General features: G+C 36.1%; 1 protein-coding gene across 1 annotated transcript; it reads right to left on the bottom strand.

The window, feature by feature from the left end:
- Nucleotides 1–1,028: 1,028 nt before the first annotated feature.
- Nucleotides 1,029–9,364, bottom strand: LOC121258078 (DEAD-box ATP-dependent RNA helicase 22). Its single transcript, XM_041159424.1, is given in 9 exon segments — nt 1,029–1,248; nt 1,469–1,520; nt 1,951–2,103; nt 2,745–3,045; nt 4,207–4,703; nt 4,800–4,876; nt 4,879–4,912; nt 5,012–5,299; nt 8,874–9,364. Coding segments are annotated over 9 exon segments (1,758 nt in total). The 5' UTR covers nt 9,195–9,364; the 3' UTR covers nt 1,029–1,213.
- Nucleotides 9,365–18,582: the final 9,218 nt, after the last annotated feature.

Raw genomic sequence — 18,582 nt, 5'->3', positions numbered from 1 at the left:
GGTGTGATGAGACTATTCTCTCTCTCTCTCTCTCTCTCTCTCTCTCTCTCTCTCTCTCTCTCTATATATATATATATATATATATATATATATATATATATATTGTAATTTATGCATATCTTCTGCATATGTATCTGAGTAAAGTATCTAATCACGCAGCGTGCTCTGATGGATGCAAGTAGAATGAGCTCTTGATGTGAAGGAGTAAGTAGCTATGGTTTCAACTTCTAATTGAAATGTTCTCTTAAAATGTTTCAAGTTACAATATGCTGTTATTAGACTTTCTTCAAAATCCCCTTTCTATCATGCCCCTTGTATGATACGAATTGAACTTTTATTCGCATGTTATGTTTCATGCAATCACTATGTTTATGATATGAGCATGCTATGCTATGAGAATAGAAAGAATGGAAGGGAAGAAAGATGATATATGAATGCCTGAAGATTTTTGGCCATATGAACAGAATGAATGTGCCATGGTCCATGACCTCATGGAGATTAGTCCATGAAAAGACAACCATCTTACATGGTCCATGGAAACTAGTCCATTCGAGTGCACCGCAATTTATTGAGGTTGTCAATATCCTAGGCATAGCTCCATTTTTACGACTTCTACTATGGAGTTGGAACTTGGAAGTTGGAATCCTTGGGAACATTCACAAACAAAGCATGGGTTTACAGTACAGGCCACCCAAGCCATTTAATGAAAAATGTTCTGACATTGTATAAAATGTTTTTAATACCCTAGAAACCCCTTTAATGAATTTCCACTTCTTTTATGAGTTTTTTTAATGGTGAATTTACCCTTTATTTTTATTTTTTTATCTAACATCCTATGATCTTATCCCAACGGAAAGGGTGTGTTATATAATATAGAAAACAAAGTAAAATGGATAACTTTGGGAAAAGGGAGTATACTTCTAACAAGAGCCAATGAAACATTTTCAAACGAGGATTGCTTGAATATAGCATGCCTCGGAAGGTAAAAGAGAAACAATTTTGTACCAAGAATGAAAGAGGCATTCAAATTTGTCTTGAGACCCCTCTACTTGCAGGCATGTATATATTAAGAAGAAAGTATAATTCAAACGGATCAATACCATATCATTTACATCGATCGCTAGGATTATGTGGAATAAATAAATACAAGTTATTCATCTTTCCGTACCAAGTTCCTCACAATCTAGTAGCTTTATGTCAAAACATACTCTCTTCAACTATTGACAAGTCTATGTTCTTTGCCCAAACCTGCTAAATCATAGATATGAAAAAACCAAAATTTAGTATCATAATCAAACTCTGCATCTCACTCACTAGAACTTTTTCTGTATAACGCAATTATCAGATGCAACTTTGTTTTCAGCCAGGAAATTGATTTGAGTGCATCCTTTAACATGTTTGCATCATATGCTTTTCATGTTTATGTGGAGATTCAAACACCCAAAATAAAATTTTACCATGAAATTACCTCTTTTCTTAAGTTTGTTGCGGAAGCTTCTTTTCCTGCTAAATGCTGTCTCCTGCAAAAAAAAAACTGGTCACCCTATTCAAGAGGTTCAATAATTGGCAACAAAATTATCGGGAGCCATAATGGAATTTTTTATCATCATTAGGATGCTAAAACTTGCATTCATGTGTAATCAATAGCCAATCAGAATTGTAACTTGCACTGTGTTCTGCATTCCTAAGCGTCCGACATTACATCAAACACCATTAATGTGGATCTTTTTTTTTTTTTTTTCCATTGGTAGACAAGAATTTTGCTGATGAGAATGTAGCCACAGTCCATGTACACGAGAAAAATAAAATATTACCATTAGCAATGCCAGTTTTCTAAATTCTGGCCTGCGTGGCATCAAAACCACCTACTAACATTTTTTTTACAGGTTCAAAACCGTCTATTAACAAAGGAAAATCTTCCAGCATGAACTTGTAAGTTTCAAGAATTACCACAGGCTGACCAAGCTCCCATGCTTGACGAACTGCAGCAACAAGATCCTGGTTGGAATCAGTGTACAGGCTAGTGACAAGTCCAAATTGACCAGCTCTAGCAGTGCGACCAACCCTATGCAGGAAATCTACGGCAGAAGTAGCAAAGTCTGCCTGGAATATACAAATTATTTCAAGCGTTAAGTCTCAGACATATCAATAAATTCAGTTGGAAAAAAATTTGAAGCAAGCATGCTGATTATACTAGTACATGAGGTCAACAGTAGGGTCCCTTACCGCCACCTATGATCATCTCACTATTAACAGTAAGGCTTTTCATGGTTTGCTTTGACTAAAAAGTGGTAGTGGTAGTGATATTTTTTTCCTCTTTTACAGCTTATGGCTCATGGCCAACCACTTGCGCTAACACCCCATGCTATACCCATTTTGCAATGTGACCTCTAAACTACCAATTTTTGCCATTGCCACCCCAAGTTTATGCTTCAGTAGCAATGTGCACCCTCCACTAAGATCTAACTATTAAGCTTATCCAATACATCCTATTCCTAATCCATCTTAATGTTTAGATCTTAATCTGAGGGTGCACATTGTAACTAAAGGTTTAAATTGGGGTTTCAACTGGTTAAAAGTCATATTGCAAAAGGATCAATATTTTGGTGGAGTAAGTAAAGTTCCCCAGTCAATTATTCGTAGCTGCTTATTCTTACTCGCTACAGAGAACTTTTGATGTTTATTGTTTCCATCTTTTCATTTACCAGATCCATGAAGCAAAATTGGGTAAAAAGGGGAAGAACCTGAATAACATGTGACACGTTTGGTATGTCAACACCACGTGCAGCAGCATCAGTGCACACAAGAATGCCACCTTTTCCTTGGAAATCAGCTAATGTCTGAGTACGCTCCTCCAAGGAAAAATCCTTATGGTAACGGTAACACTCGATCCCAGCTTTCAGCAATACATTTGCCACTGCTTCAACGGCCTCAACAGTGTTTGCAAAGACCATGGTTCGGCATTCACCATCTTTAGATTTGACGGCCTTTATGAGTTCATCCACCTGAGTCTCAAGTGTAACTTGAATCCACCTCTGCTTCAATCTAAAATGGAAGTGAATCAATGATCAACCACTCACTCACATGCATCATAACATCAGAGGGTTGATTTGCGGTTAAATTGCAGAATGCATCTTAATGAAGGATGCTATTTTATATAGCATACATGTTTAAGCATTTGTGTATATATTATGAGTTTATATCACAAAGCACATAATCATATCTTAACATCAACAAGAGGGAATGGCCACTAATTTTTATCTCTCAGGCTAAATGTTTCTGTGCAGCATCAATACCAACAAAGCAAATTGAAGACAGCTAGCTACCTATATAAATCTTAATAGATAATAAGGACATACCAGCTGGGTAGACAATGAAATTATGTGTGTGCAGAGTCGCAGGTTTTTTCACCTGAAAATTATTCTCAGGTTCTAAATGTCATGTCCCAAACCCAAATTTACAAGATAAGCATGTGACAGAGGCAGAACGCCTATAGCCTCCAATCCCTCCCCCCACCCAACAAAAAAAATGCAAGGCCTCACCAAAGATTGAACACTGAGGATTGGCAATGCAGTAAGCTACTATTAAAGCAATTTTCCAATGGATGGCCTAAGGGTGTCTTCAAGTAGAGGAAACAACAAATTTGATCCACAAAGTGCAGGATAGATGAAGTACGTATTTATATCCCATCCATCCCTCCAAACTCTACCATCCAATATTTTTGCCCATTTTACACATAAGAAACTATAATGCTCATGTATTCGATACTTCAATTTTTTTTTTTTTATATAAGTATAAAGGACTTCAATTTACCAAGCTAGAGATAAAAGTATAAATTACCATCCCACAATGGTCCAAAATGTATTGTCCACAACTGAAGGTTATGGAGGAACCCCTAGACATGACACCACAGAAGGGGTTTGGATGCCACAAGGCTACAGTGCCTTTGGCATCCATGCTTGTGCCCACTGGATAGCATTTAGTTATAGACAAGGAGAACCAGATCGATCAATATGTGAATGTGTGTCTGTGTGCAATGTATGTGTGTATACATGTACATATGTATTTGCAATAGTTCACTAGATATGTACTAGCATTTATTTATTTAAAATGAAAAACACACTATAATGCTTCTAGTAGATGACTACCAAAGGAAGAAAGAATATCACTAGAGATAATAACTGGCAACCAGAAAATGATGGGCACCTGGGGTTGTGACAATGAAGATACGTTCCACTAACCCAATTGGCATTTGGAAACATATGTTTCAACACTGCCCCAGCAGTTTTCTTTCCATTCACTGGAAGGGTGGCTGCAACAAAAATGTACTGTTTACTGCGCTCATAATATTTCCTCACTCTCCTCCAGTCTTTTCTTTTAATTGACACATTTTCAACATCCTCTACTAAGTTTTCAACATCAGCATCCTCTACTATGTTATCAACATCAACATCCTCTACTACATTGTCAACATCAACATCCTCAGAATCATCTTCAACTTCTGATATGATTTCGGTTTTTAGGTCTTTCTTATCATCTAAAGTGAAGTTTGATAAGGATTCAGATTCCAGTTCCATTGGCCACTCAGATACAGATTTGTTTGACCTAGACAATAGCTTTTCATCGAAGCGGAGCATGTTTATCAGACGAAGAACTTTATTCTGGAAGCCCCCACAGAGAAGCATGTCTGCTTCATCAAACACCTGCCAGTTATAGTAAATAGATATCAGTTGGAGTTAGATTTGAAATTATTAAGGTCAGCAACATAGTAATCCATAGTTACTTGAACAAACATATACCACAAATTTTACACAACGCAGAAACTCCAGCCGACGGGGTTTGTCTGGGTCAATATTATTCAGAAGAGCAGCTGGGTGGACACAATAATGTCAGGCGCATTAACTGGCCATCCCTGCAGTCAAAATTTCTTAGTGAGAACCAAGAAGCTTATAATATCTTGAAAAGGTCCTTTATTACACGAGTTTTACAACAAAAATTGCAATTACAGTACCTGTCGACCACAGACAGCTGCAACTTTGAGAAGTGGTTCACCATCATCACCACAAAGACAATTAGCCATTCGAACCACTTGCTCACAAAGCAGCACATTGGGGCAAAGAACAAGACAGAGTCTTTGGGATTGAGCCAAATCTTGATCAGAAACTGTATTTGCAAAATCATCACGGGCAGTGCGCAGCCTATCCATTAGGGGAGTCAAATATCCATACGTTTTACCACTACCAGTCTCAGCAGCCAGAACCACATCCTTTTCCGAAAGTATAGCTGGTACGCAAGCAGCCTAATTTCAGGTCGAGATATCTCAATGACCGTCAATAAACTCATAACGGTGCATGCACAATACTGGCCATACACATGAGATTTTAAGTAATAAATTTTATAAAAAAGCACAACAAGAGTAACTCAAAAGTCTGGCATTTTTTTTTTACAAGTATGAAAAAAATTACAACTCAGAAGCCGCTACTCTTAAAAGGGGCCACCAACCACCTGAGTCACTGCAGTAAACCCTACCATTACTCAATGGAGAGCGCTTATCCTCTTTTAATCAAAAAAATGAAAAGTCTATAGCATTATACTTATAAAAAAAAGTCTATAACATCTGTCCAAAGATAGAGGGCATTGAAAAGAAAGTTTCAAAATCCTCTAACATTCACTCTCAGTCCTCAAAATTACCATCATTGTTTCCCTCTGAATACACCATATGAGGCAAGCAGACTATTTTCTATTGCAATCTGATAATTACTACTTAACCCTATCCAAACACCAAAAATGTCTACAATTCTTTTGGGCATTACCCAAGTCAAACCCACCCAATTGAAGAATTCGTTCCGCAAAGCATCTCGATCCCACCAAGGAGTAAAAGATGATCAACAGACTCTCTACTCCTTTTACACATAAAACAGTAATTGGTTACAATGATATTTCTTTTCTTTACATTATCCATTGTGAGAAGCATTCCAAGAGAGACAATCCTAAAAAAAAAAAAAAAAAAACACACAACTCTCAAAGGGACCTTAGTCTGCCAAATGCTTTTCAAAGGAAATAAATTGTTATCGTGAGGAATAAAGATCCTATAGAAAGAACGAATAGTGAACAACCCTTTCTTTGAAGAGGCCCAAAGAAGCTTGTCTTCCCCTCATCTCCTCAAAATCGCAGAATATAACATATTATAATAATGCACTAAAGACAACTATTTATCAATCGTGAGCTGCTCTGGTAAAGGTTAAATCCCACTAAGGGAAAACAGTTGGGCCCTGTTTGGACACAGTAGTTGTTTTATCTCATCTCATCTTATCATTACAACTGTCTCAAATTTCCACACAAAATATAATAAACAATTTTTTTTATAAGTAAATATAATAAACAGTTTAACTTTTTCAAATCCCAAAACAATAATAATATTAAAAATAATATTTTAACAATATTTTATTCAACTTTCATTTAAAATCATCCCATCTCATCTCACTATCCACCGAGGCCTTAAATATCTCCAAATGATCTGCCACATAGCATTCTTAGCACAAGTAGCACTATGCACTTTCGAAGAAGCTTCCTTAAGACATTTGTCTCCATGCTACATATGCCAATATCTAATTCTGAAGCCGTCTCTCACCTAAAATCTAGTAGGACAAAGACTTCCCCAACCTTTCTTATGTAGCCATGAGTTTATGGAATGATATCTTTGCAAGAGTGGGACTCATTTGGGTAATGCCAAGAAGGGTCGTTGAATTTTTGGCCAGTTGGCAAGGAATCTAGGGTAATTCTCAAATTGCAGCTATGTGGAATATGATACCGACCTGTCCATGGTGGTGCATATGGATGGAGAGGAACGGTCAGAGTTTTGAAGATCGTGAACGGATAATGGATGAGCTTAAAAAAAAATTTCTACACACTTTATTCCATTGGTCGATTGTAATAAAATTTAATGGCACGAAGGTATATGATGTTCTTGTATCTTTAGACGGTCATACCTAGGTGTGGCTCTTGTTGTTGAGAGGTGGCTTGACTCCTATTGAAAAAAAGCCTCTATAGGTTGTTCGCTCGAGCGGTGTCTTTGCCGCTAGAGTGAAGCGTTAGACAGTTAGTTCACTCATTAGTTGCTCAATAGTCAACCGAGTTCGCTGGACACAATCCACGAGTTCGCCTGACACCCACTCGATAGTCAGTTCGAACGGGAAGCCAACCCGAGAATTCGCTCGACACTCACCCGACAGATAACTCAAGCGAGAGTCAGTCCTAATGTTCGCTCCAGCACCACTCGACATTTCGCTCAAGCGAATGTTCGTAGTTCAAGGCTCTATGCCGTTTCAGTATAAATACATACTTCTCTTTGTATTTTACACTTTTGGCATTTGAGGCAGTCGTACACTTACGAGAGAGAGAGAGAGAGAGAGAGAGAGAGAGAGAGAGAGTTGTCCTCTTGTGAGAATCTCAAAGTTTATTGGGTGTATTGGGGCTTTGGGATTGAAGAATTTTGTGATTGATCTCTTGTACTCCACCTTTGTTGATAGTGAATTCATTGAGACTAACCCAGCTAGTGGACATAGGCTCACATTGAGCCGAACTGCTTAAATCTTGGTATTCTGTGTGTGTGATTGTTGATTTTTTCTTTTGCTTGCTTCCGCTATTTCACTTTAATCTAGCCTTTGATAACCAATTAATCCCAACAAACTGGTCAATCTACTGTTGCCTTATCAACTACAGAAGCAAAGCATATGACAGCAGTACAAGCTGTTAAGGAAGCCATTTGGTTGAAAGGTCTGATCAGTGATTTGGGACTACAGCAAGATGGAATTTCAGTGTTTTGTGACAGTCAAAGTGCAATACATTTGACCAAAAATCAAATGTATGATAAGAGAACAAAGCACATTGATGTCAAGTATCATTTTCTTCGAGAGGTTGTTACAGAGGGTGTGTTAGAAATTCAGAAGATTGCTACTACTGAGAATCCAGCAGATATGATGACAAAGTCAATTCTAATATACAAGTTCAAACTCTATTTGGACTTGATTGGTGTTCGGGATCTATGATTCCCTTAGGGGATTTGGTGGAAGGGGTCGGCTCTTTGGTTAATGGATTTTGTTTAGGCTTGACGAAATTTAAGCCAAGATAGAAATTTGTTAAGTGGTGGCTTGATTCCTATTGAAAAAGCGCCTCTATAGGTTGTTCGCTCGAGTGGTGTCTCTGCCGCTCAAGCGAAGCTTCAGACAGTGAATTCGCTAATCAATTGCTCGACAGTCAGCTCGAGTTGAACAGAAGCCATGAGTTTTCTCAACAGTCCGCTCGAGCGGGATGCCAACCCGAGAGTTTGCTAGACACTCGCTCAACAGATAGTTCAAGTGAGAGCCAACCCTAATGTTGGCTCAAGCACCGCTGGACACTTCGTTGATCTATTGTACTCTACCTTTGTTGATAGTGAAATCATTGACACTAATCCCGCTAGTGGACGTAAACTCACATTGAGCCAAACCACTTAAATCTTGATGTTCTGTGTGTGATCGTTGATTTTTTTCTTTTGCTTGATTCCGCTATTTCACTTTAACTTTGCCTTTGATAACCAGTTAATCCCAACACTTGTATATGTCTTGTGTACTTGGCTTCACCTATTATCCCAACACTTGTATATGTCTTGTATATTCCTATTATCAATAAAATCCTTATTTACTGATTAAAAATAAAATAAAATTACAGAGAGAAATCGGAAAGGATCTTTTTTCCCCGTAAGACAGAAAAAAAAACCCCAAGTTTGATGTATTATTCTTTACTTCAAATCTGGTGGTGAGAGAATCGATGGAGAGCGTTAATATTCTACGATAGATTGAAAGAACGAGCGGATAATGGCAAGGGGGATATACCTGAACCAGAGACGGCCTGTCGATGCCAGCAGTATAGAGAGCCCGAGAAAGCTTTTCGGAAATGCCGAGGGACGTCCATGAAACGTCCTCGTCCGCGAAAAATGTATCACTGCCCTTTCTTTGTGAAACGACGGCGGCTGCAGTTGCAAAAGCCCTTGCTCGTCCACAGCGCAGTTCTTTCAGCGAAAAATGCAAAGGAGAAGAAGAAGGGCATGAAACATTAGAGCGAAATGAGAAAGAGCGTTTGAATTGGGAAAGGAATTTGGGTGGAGATGACAGCTCGTAGAAATGAAAAAATGAAGCTGAGCGATATAGAAGCATTGGTTTTCTTCAATGGTGCGGTGGGGGTGGGATTGGAGGTGGAAAACGACTACTTTCTGGTGGGTTCCAATTGTTGAATGTTGCTTGGGGTTTTGGGGACGAAAGCAGAGGAAACTACGGGTCGGGGGTTTAGGGTTTAAGGCTTCCCAACAAGCGTGAAGATAAACGTTATTGAGCGAATGCCTGTGGACTGTAAATGCGACGATAAGTTGTCTTAAGAGGTTTCGTTGGGTGCGTAAATCCATTTTACAACTCTCATTTCTAAACGCCAAATATGGATTTAAGTTTCAACTTTCATTACATAAATATGGATTTAAATTTCGATCATTTTTCTTTAAATAAAAATAGAATTTATTTATAAATATTAAATTTATTCATATTTTTAAAAATATATAAAAAAATTATATATTCTAAAACTGTAAATTTTAATTCTATTTTTTATATCCAATCCTCCGCAGGATAATGTCATATTTCAATAACGTCTACATGGAAATTAAAATAAAGAAAAGTATTTTAATTTTATCTTTCATTTTAGATTAATTGATATAACCAAAAGTTAAAATCAAGTCTCGAAAACCACAATAAATTATGAGCATAATTTTACCTTTCATTTGAGATTAATGTTTTCAAATTATCAAAAATTACACCCAAATTTCTAATTTAAGATACTATTTATTAATATTAATGGTGGGAGATTAAATACAGTATACATTACAACTTGTATCTTAAATAGGGATGAAATAATATTTTTGATAAGTCTGACATATTTACAAAATGAGAGAGAATGTAATGAGAAACTGTAATTTTTCTTTTTGTTTTCCAAATAAATCTTCAAGAATCCTTTTTTTTTTTTTTTAACAAAAAAAAATAATAATAATTTGTCATCTCTATCGACTAAAACCAGGGCCGGGTCAAGGTAAAGCCACTTAAGTAATGTTTTTCTGTCTTTTTAGAAAAAAAACATAAAATCATTGCATTAAATAAAAATTTAAATAAAGCCTCATTTTAAATATTTTCTCATGTGAGCAAGGCCCAATATACTAAATGTTATATTTAATACAATGAATAGTTCATACTTCTAAATAATTTTTTCTGAAGTTTTGCTAAGTTGAGGTAGAACATTTACAATGATGCATCATTTTAAATAATTATATTAAATATAAAATTGAAAAAAAAAAAAGATGTAAGGGAAACTGTCATCATTTATTCATCAGAGAAATTTACATTCATGACTAGATACATGCAGGATATCCCCATATCAACCATTACCTCATAAATTATTTAGTATATTTGAAGTTCTACCAGTACACTATTCCTTTTGTGACTGGTCTAATTTTCACTACTATTGATATTCTCTACAAAAACACTTTCAAGAGACAACATTCTACCCAAACAGAAACTCAACCACACCTTTTATAAAAAGAGAAGACTGAACCTCTATAGATAAAACATCTAATGGACGAATTTTCTTTTTTATATTTTATTTTACTAAACAATAAGGAAAATAGTAGGATAGATGCAAAAAAAAAAAAAAAAAGATTACAGTTTGGACAAATTCCAGTAGACTTTAGAATTTGTGATAGTACATTGCCGCTTGTCTCTTTTCAGCTACAAAAGTCAGATCTGAAAAATCTAATGGTGGCAATTTCAGTGATCCGACGCATGTGACGAGAAAAGCTGCCAGAAAAGGGTGGCACGTGAGGACCACGTGCAGTTGTGAGCTGTGTGTGAGGACCAAGCGTGGTGATTTTACAAAACCGCCATTATCCTCCTCAAGATTTGTGGTCTGGGATTCTTCTTGTATTGCGCGTGTCTTTCTAGAAATGCTGAAAAACTGTAGATATGTATTTTTCGATCTTGAAGGAAATAAAATAAACTAAAAATAGAGAATTATCTTGATAGAAAAAATGAGTAGATGGAGAAATGAATGAATGAGAGAGAGAAGGAGGAGGGCCTCCTGCAAAAATCAAATCTGGATGTTTTTTAATAGAGAGAGAGAATCTTGTTGATAATGTAAATAAATAAATAAATAATTTTTTTAATAAAACCTCATTTGATTGAAAATTTTAAAAAATATTTAATATAACGATGTGTATCTCATTTTATTATAAATAAATAACCTCATTTTAAATTTTGTCTTAGATCTCAATTTGTATTAGGACACCTCTAAGAGCATTGACAATGCCCTAGTCATTGTCAAGTCTAAATTTTGACTAAAATTTGAGATTTTGGCTATAGTCAAAACTTTTAGAGAGGTTAATTCACATTAGACTAGTCATCCTAAAGTCAAAATAGTAATATAATATTATATATTTTAATAATATTTTAAAAAATTAATAGTTTGTAAATACACTTGTATTAATATTAATATTTAATATTTAGTAAATACGCTTGTATTTAATATTTTGTATTAATATTAAAATTTAATATTTAATCCATCTTGTACGCAATGCCAATTTTGCGAACACCAAATTACAACAACTGGATGGAAGCATAGAGAGAGAGATAAAGAGAAGAGTGAGGGAAAGAGAGAGGTAGTTGGATGGAAAAAATTATAAAATATTGATTTAGCCATTTTACAGTAACTTTCCAAATATGGTTAGGGATCCTAAATTACTGTAACTCAAAATTTCACAAATATACCTTTTACTAGTCCAATGCAAGAATTTTAACTAAAAAAAGTTAAAATTTAGATTTCACTAACATTTGACTAGGTCAATGCCAGTACTCTAATACAACCTCATATGCATATAAAGGATGTTTAAATAATGCACTAAAACTTTTATCGTAAGAAAATGATGAGAATTAATCTTTAATATTCTCATCATTACTATGTAAGAAGCTGAATCTTCTTTTGTAACTACAAAAGAGTGCGTTTTTTAGTTGTGGAAAATATAATTTTTATCACTTTTCTTAAGGAATTTTAAGTTTAACATCAACATAGTTACGTTCTATATGCAAATGCACACTCTTTTGCCCCTATGTTGTATTTCTCGATTCCGACCAAAGTATTATTCCCTAATTCTAATATACTGATTTGATACTACCAATAAACTCTTGGATCAGTTTTATTTAGAAAGAATAACTCAAGAAAAATGCTATAGATTACATTATTTTTTTCATTTTCATTTCATTATGCTGATATGGTACTACCCATAATCCTTGGATCAATTTTTGTCACTTCCAAAAGAGAAATTCAACAACTAATGAACATTACCAAATCAATATGGTAAGATGGGAATGAGATACGAGTGTAATTCAATAGTTGATGGGTGTTGCACATCAAAGATTATATCTTTGACGTAAAATTCTATATACCATACAGCGGTCTGATCACCACCCCGCTCGGTTGACGTGTACACATAGTAACACATGCCATGTTAAAAAACACTAAGTCAATTTTTTTTTTTTTTTTTTTAACCTCAAAGTTATTTTTTCTAGAATTTAGAAAAAAAATCTAGTATTAGAAGAACACACTCACAAGCTCAACATACTAAATAGTAGAGGATAAATCCAAGCATTATATTAAGCATCAGACTTTATTGACACAATAGTTAAAAAATTAAATTTTGGTTCTCCGAATTTGTAATATTGCCCAAGCATTAAACTCCTTTATTCACACATTAGCTTGGCACTTTACTTCTTTAGTATGATAGGCTTGAACTAAATTCCAACTAATAGATCCAATATATTGTTTGCCCTCTCAATTAATGCAATCTAAACTACAATTATTTGCTTTTTAAATTCTTTGTAAACCATATGCCAAAAATAGAACAATTCAAATAAATATGATTATGATATCTTTGTTTGTATGGTTAAGATATGCATTTAGTTTGATCTCTACTACAATATCTTATCTAATTCTTTCTTCTACTAGTTCTATATTTATCCTTTGATAGAACACCAATTTCTCAATTTGATGCTTCTAATAAGATCTATTTTAATTTACTTCTAAAAATTACACATGACCACCCAAGAAGTTTTATGTGTACCGAGGAGATCAACGCTGAAGAGATAGTACAATGACTAGTTTTAGAGCAACCTAATAAAAGACTGATGGCACGATCAAAGAGTAATGATATAATCAAAGAGATTAATTTGCTTATGGTTCGTTGTTGCGGTTGCAAAAATATAGAAGGAAATAAAAGGCAAATTGTATTTCACCACACTCAACTTTACAATGCAGCAGAGCTGCTTAAATACATATATTTCCATAATTGTAGGGATTGAGACATAGGAAGAAATAATGAGATTACAAGATTACATTCAATTAGAATAAATCTGTACAAGGAAACTAAATAGAGAATAAATCTAAACAAGGAAACTAGTGTCAACTATCTTGTTGTCGCATGCAGAGTCATCTCCATCTGAGGCTGAATTGATGGCTGAGCAAGCCTTTATCTTTGGCAATTGAGCCTTGATCTTGGTCAGCAGAGTCTGCTATGCTTGATTTGCTAACATCCCCCTGCAAGCTGATGGATGAGGTGGTCACTCTCAGCTTGTCTCTAAGGAGTAGAAATCTTGCTGAAGTGAGTCCCTTAGTGAATATGTCTGCCACTTGATCAATAGTAGAGAGATACCTGGTTGTGATGTCTTTGTTAATAACTTTCTCCCGAATAAAGTGGTAGTCTACTTCTATATGTTTAGTCCTTGCATGATACACTAGATTTGTTGCCAAGGACAGTGCCCCTAAGTTATCACACCATAGGGTAGGAGCCGTATCGAGAGGCACTTGCAATTCTTTCAAAAGCATCATGAGCCAATAAACTTCAGCTGTGGTAAGTGCTAGAGATCGGTACTCAGCTTCTGTACTTGATTTAGAAACCACAGTTTGTTTCTTGGCACTCCAGCTGATTAGACATGGTCCTAGATATATGGCATAGCCAGTTGTTGACCTTCTGTCATCTGGGTTACCAGCCCAGTCTGAGTCACTATATGCATTAAGAGTGAGTGATCCCTTAGTGAATAACAGACCATGATTGAGTGATCCTTTGAGATACCTTAATACTCTTTTGGCTACTATCCAGTGGACTGTGGAGGGATTGTGCATAAACTGACAAAGCTGATTGACAGTGAAGCTTATGTCTGGTCTTGTTAATGTGAGGTATTGCAAAGCTCCAACAAGTTGTCTATATTCAGTGGCATTTTCCAAAGGATCACCATGATGCTTAGATAACTGAGAGCCTGCTGGAATAAGGGTTTTAGCTAGTTTGGCCTCTTTCATTTTGAACCGAGAGAGAAGATCCAGTGTATACTTAGACTATGATAACAGCATTCCATTGGTCAGATATTGAGCATGTATCTCAAGAAAGAAGCTGAGGGAGCTAAGATCCTTCATTGCAAAATGTTGCTTAAGACAGTTTATGAGATCTCTCATTGCTGCAATGTTATTTCTTGTGACAATTATGTCGTCTACATACACTAGCAAAAATATGTGTATGTCAGAACAATGATAAACAAAGAGAGAGTAGTCAACTTTAGATTCTTGAAATCCAAAAGTAATTAAAGTGGTGACAAGCTTGTTGAACTAGGCACGAGGGGCTTGTTTAAGGCCATAGATAGATTTGTGTAGTTTGCAAACATGATTTGGATATTCTTTATTTTTAAAGCCAGCTGGCTGTTCCATATAAACCTCATTTTCAGGTGTCCCATGGAGAAATGCATTTAAGACATCAAGTTGTCTCAAGGGCCAATTGTAATGAACAACAATTGCTAAGATTGTTCTGATTGTTGACATCTTGACTACTGGACTGAAAGTTTCAGTGTAGTCAATCCCATCTTGTTGCCCATACCCTTTGGCTACAAGTCTAGCCTTAAATCTGTCTAGGGATCTATCAGCTTTTTGTTTTATCTTGTACACCCACTTATTATGTATGACATTCTTGGTGGGAGGTCTTGGACACAAAGTCCAAATGTGATTGCATAAGAGAGCATCTAACTCTTCCTGCATGGCTTGAATCCAGTGAGTGATTTGATAGCTTGAGAATAAAGGTGTGGTGTAGTTGGTAAGGTGGTATTAGGAGTCACTGTATGCAAAGTCATGAGAGGGTGTTTGATGGCTGAAAAGACATTGTAATCAGGAAATGCTTTAGTTTTCCTAGAACCATCCTTGGACCTGGTAGTCATAGGATGTGTAGAAACAACTATGGTTTCAATTGGGAGTGCAGTAGGGATAGCTATGTCCTCTACTTGATGTGTTTCTGGTATGGAGCAGGCAATAGAAATCATTTGTTCCTCAACTTGAGGTGGTTCTAAAGAAGAACTGAAATTGAGAGACATTTGTGTTTCAACAAAGGGTTCAACAGATTCAGCAGGTGGTGCAACATTGACAGATACATCAGAACTTTGTGTTGATGTATTGTGGTAAGCAGGTAAGATAACATCATTTGAGTGCAAAGTACTAACCTGTTAAGGGAGATCTCGTGCAGAGGATTTGAGCAGAGATGGTTTCCAATCCTGTGCTGGAAAGGAGTGCTCATCAAAGATGACATTCCTGCTGGTCAGAATTTTACCTGTCATGGGATCAAGATATCTATACCCTCGATAATTGGAGCAATAGGCTATGAATATGCACTTTTTGGATATGTACATAAGCTTATGGGTGTTGTAAGGTCTGAGAAGAGGATAACAACAACAACCAAATACTTTGAGAAAGGAATAATCAGGGATTTTGTTTAGCAGTTTGGTATATGGGCAGTTATCTTTCAACACAAGGCTAGGCAATCTGTTTATGAGGTAAACTAAGGTGTTGAAAGCATCTGTCCAGTAGGTATTTGGCAATTTAGACTGAGCTAAGAGAGCAAGACCCATCTCAACTATGTGCTTGTGCTTTCTTTCAGCAAGACCATTTTGCTGGGCAGTATATGGACAAGATATTCGATGGTGGATCCCATTGACAGTGAGGAATTGTTTGAATTGAGTAGAAAGAAATTCACCTCCACCATCAGATTGAAAAGTTTTAATTTTCTTAGACAAAAGATTTTCAGCTTGGCATTTAAATTTCATAAAACTGTCAAAGGTTTCATATTTTGTCTTGAGAGGATAAATCCAAGTGAACCTTGAGTAGTTGTCAATGAACACAACATAGTATTTAAACCCAGTTGAAGACATGACAAGAGAAGTCCACAAATCAAAATGTATTATTTCCAAAAGTTCCTTGGTTACATTTGTGGAAGCAGGAAAAGGTAGATTTTTGGCCTTGGCTAATTGACAGGCCTCACACAAGACAGAATGTTCAGTAGACTGAATGACAGGAATGTGAGCAAATTTTCTAATTTTATCTAAGACAGGTAAAGCTGGATGTCCTAGTCTTCGATGCCAAACAGTGGCATTTGCAGAGACTCCAAGGAAACTAGTGAATTTCTTGACTTTATTGATAGACTTGGAAAGTTTGATTGGATAGAGGCCATCTCTACTTGGTCCTTGCATAAGAGTCTGCCCTGTGATGTTGTCCTTCACAAAAAAATGAGTATCAGTCAGTTTAAACCAACAGTTATTATCAACACAAAATTTCTGAATAGAAAGTAAATTGGCTGTTGCATTAGGACAGTGAAGAATATTTTCAAACTTGAAAGGTTTTTGAGAATGAAAGAGTGTTGAGGAACCAATGTTTAGGATAGATAAACCTGAACCATTTCCTACAACAACTTCTTCATCACCCTTGAATTGTTCTTAAAGGGTGAGATTCTCTAAATTTGCTGTGACATGATTGTTTGCTCCACTATCAGCAAGCCAAGGCTGTTCTTCTGGTTCAACAGAATTCATTCTTGCAGCTATTGCAGCCAACTGAGAAGGAGGATGCCTCCCTTGATAGGAATAGTTCATCCTATGGTAGCAATCCAGAGCTTGATGTCCCATCTTCCCACATATTTGGCAAGGTCCTCTCTAGTTTTTTTCATTCTTGGGCTTGTGCCCTTTTGATTTCTTAGATTGAAAGTGTTGCCTCTGTTGTCCAGGATTCTTTCCCTTGTAGTTAAAAGATTTGGGCTTTTGTAAATAAAGGGCAAAGTTACTAGAGTCACTTGTTTGCTGCTGTTGTTGATTCCCAAGAAGAATTTCATGGTTTAAAAGCTCATCTTGAAAGTCTTCAAAGGCCATAACAGACTCTCGAGTGGCAAAATGAAAAGATGTGATGAAGGCAGTGTAAGTGGGATTGAGACCACCCAAGACATAGGAAATAAGGTCATCATCATCCACTGCCTTTCCTGCTACAGTAAGTTGATCAGCAAGGGTTTTGACTTGTCCTAAGTATTGAGTACAGGTTTGTGATCCCTGGCTCAAGGATTGAAGCTGTCTTTTTAGGGATGCTACTCTGGACCTAGATTGTGAGGTAAATCTTGTTGCCAAAGAGGTCCATACTTGCCTGGAAGTGTGCAAGCCATAAACAGAAGACAACACACTATCTAACAAGGTGGTATTAAACCAACTAAGAAGGTATTGATCCTTCTTTTGCCATGATAGAAAAAATGGGTTGATCTCAGTTGACAAGTTTCCTGAATTATCAGAGAGAAACTTTGGTGGGCATGGCTCAGTGCCATCAACAATACCCATGAGATCATGACTACGCAACACAAGTAGGAACTGTGATACCCAATTTAGATAGTTGTTACCATCTAGTTTGATGGAAATAAAATGAGTGATGCTTGGTAGAGATAGAGTAGAAGAAGAAGAAGAAGAGGAATTACCAGAGTTAGACATGATGGAAAAGAAAAAAGGATCAGAAAAGGTATTAACCCTCGAGGGGCTCTGATACCATGCAAAAATATAGAAGGAAATAAAAGGCAAATTTTATTTCACCACACTCAACTTTACAATGCAGCAAAGTTGCTTAAATACATATGTTCCCATAATTGTAGAAATTGAGACATAGGAAGAAATAATGAGATTACAAGATTACATTCAATTAGAATAAATCTGTACAAGGAAACTAAATAGAGAATAAATCTAAACAAGGAAACTAGTGTCAACTGTCTTGCTGTCGCATGCAGAGCCATCTCCATCTGAGGCTGAATTGATGGCTGAGATCAAGCCTTTATCTTTGGCAATTGAGCCTTGATCTTGGTCAGCAGAGTCTGCTATGCTTGATTTGCTAACAGCGGTTACACTATTGTGGAAATATCGTTAGGAATTGAATTTATTATAGCAGTTCCTATTATAATGTATAATACCAATAAAAAGTTATAAAGATTATATGAAATGTTTTAATATTTTATTTGTGGTTGATCTTTTAGTTATTAACTAAATTTTGGACCATGAGACGAAATGATATGACCTAAGTTGGTATTTAAGTTAAAAGATGATATTTTATGTTATATGGAGTTGTATGTTAAACAAATGGATCCATGTACCTATCTTTGACATGCTGAAATTTGATGTAATCTCTATTGAA

Source organism: Juglans microcarpa x Juglans regia, chromosome 3S, assembly GCF_004785595.1.
Source record: "Juglans microcarpa x Juglans regia isolate MS1-56 chromosome 3S, Jm3101_v1.0, whole genome shotgun sequence".
Classification (NCBI taxonomy): domain Eukaryota; kingdom Viridiplantae; phylum Streptophyta; class Magnoliopsida; order Fagales; family Juglandaceae; genus Juglans; species Juglans microcarpa x Juglans regia.
This window is presented reverse-complemented; position numbering and strand designations above follow the sequence as displayed.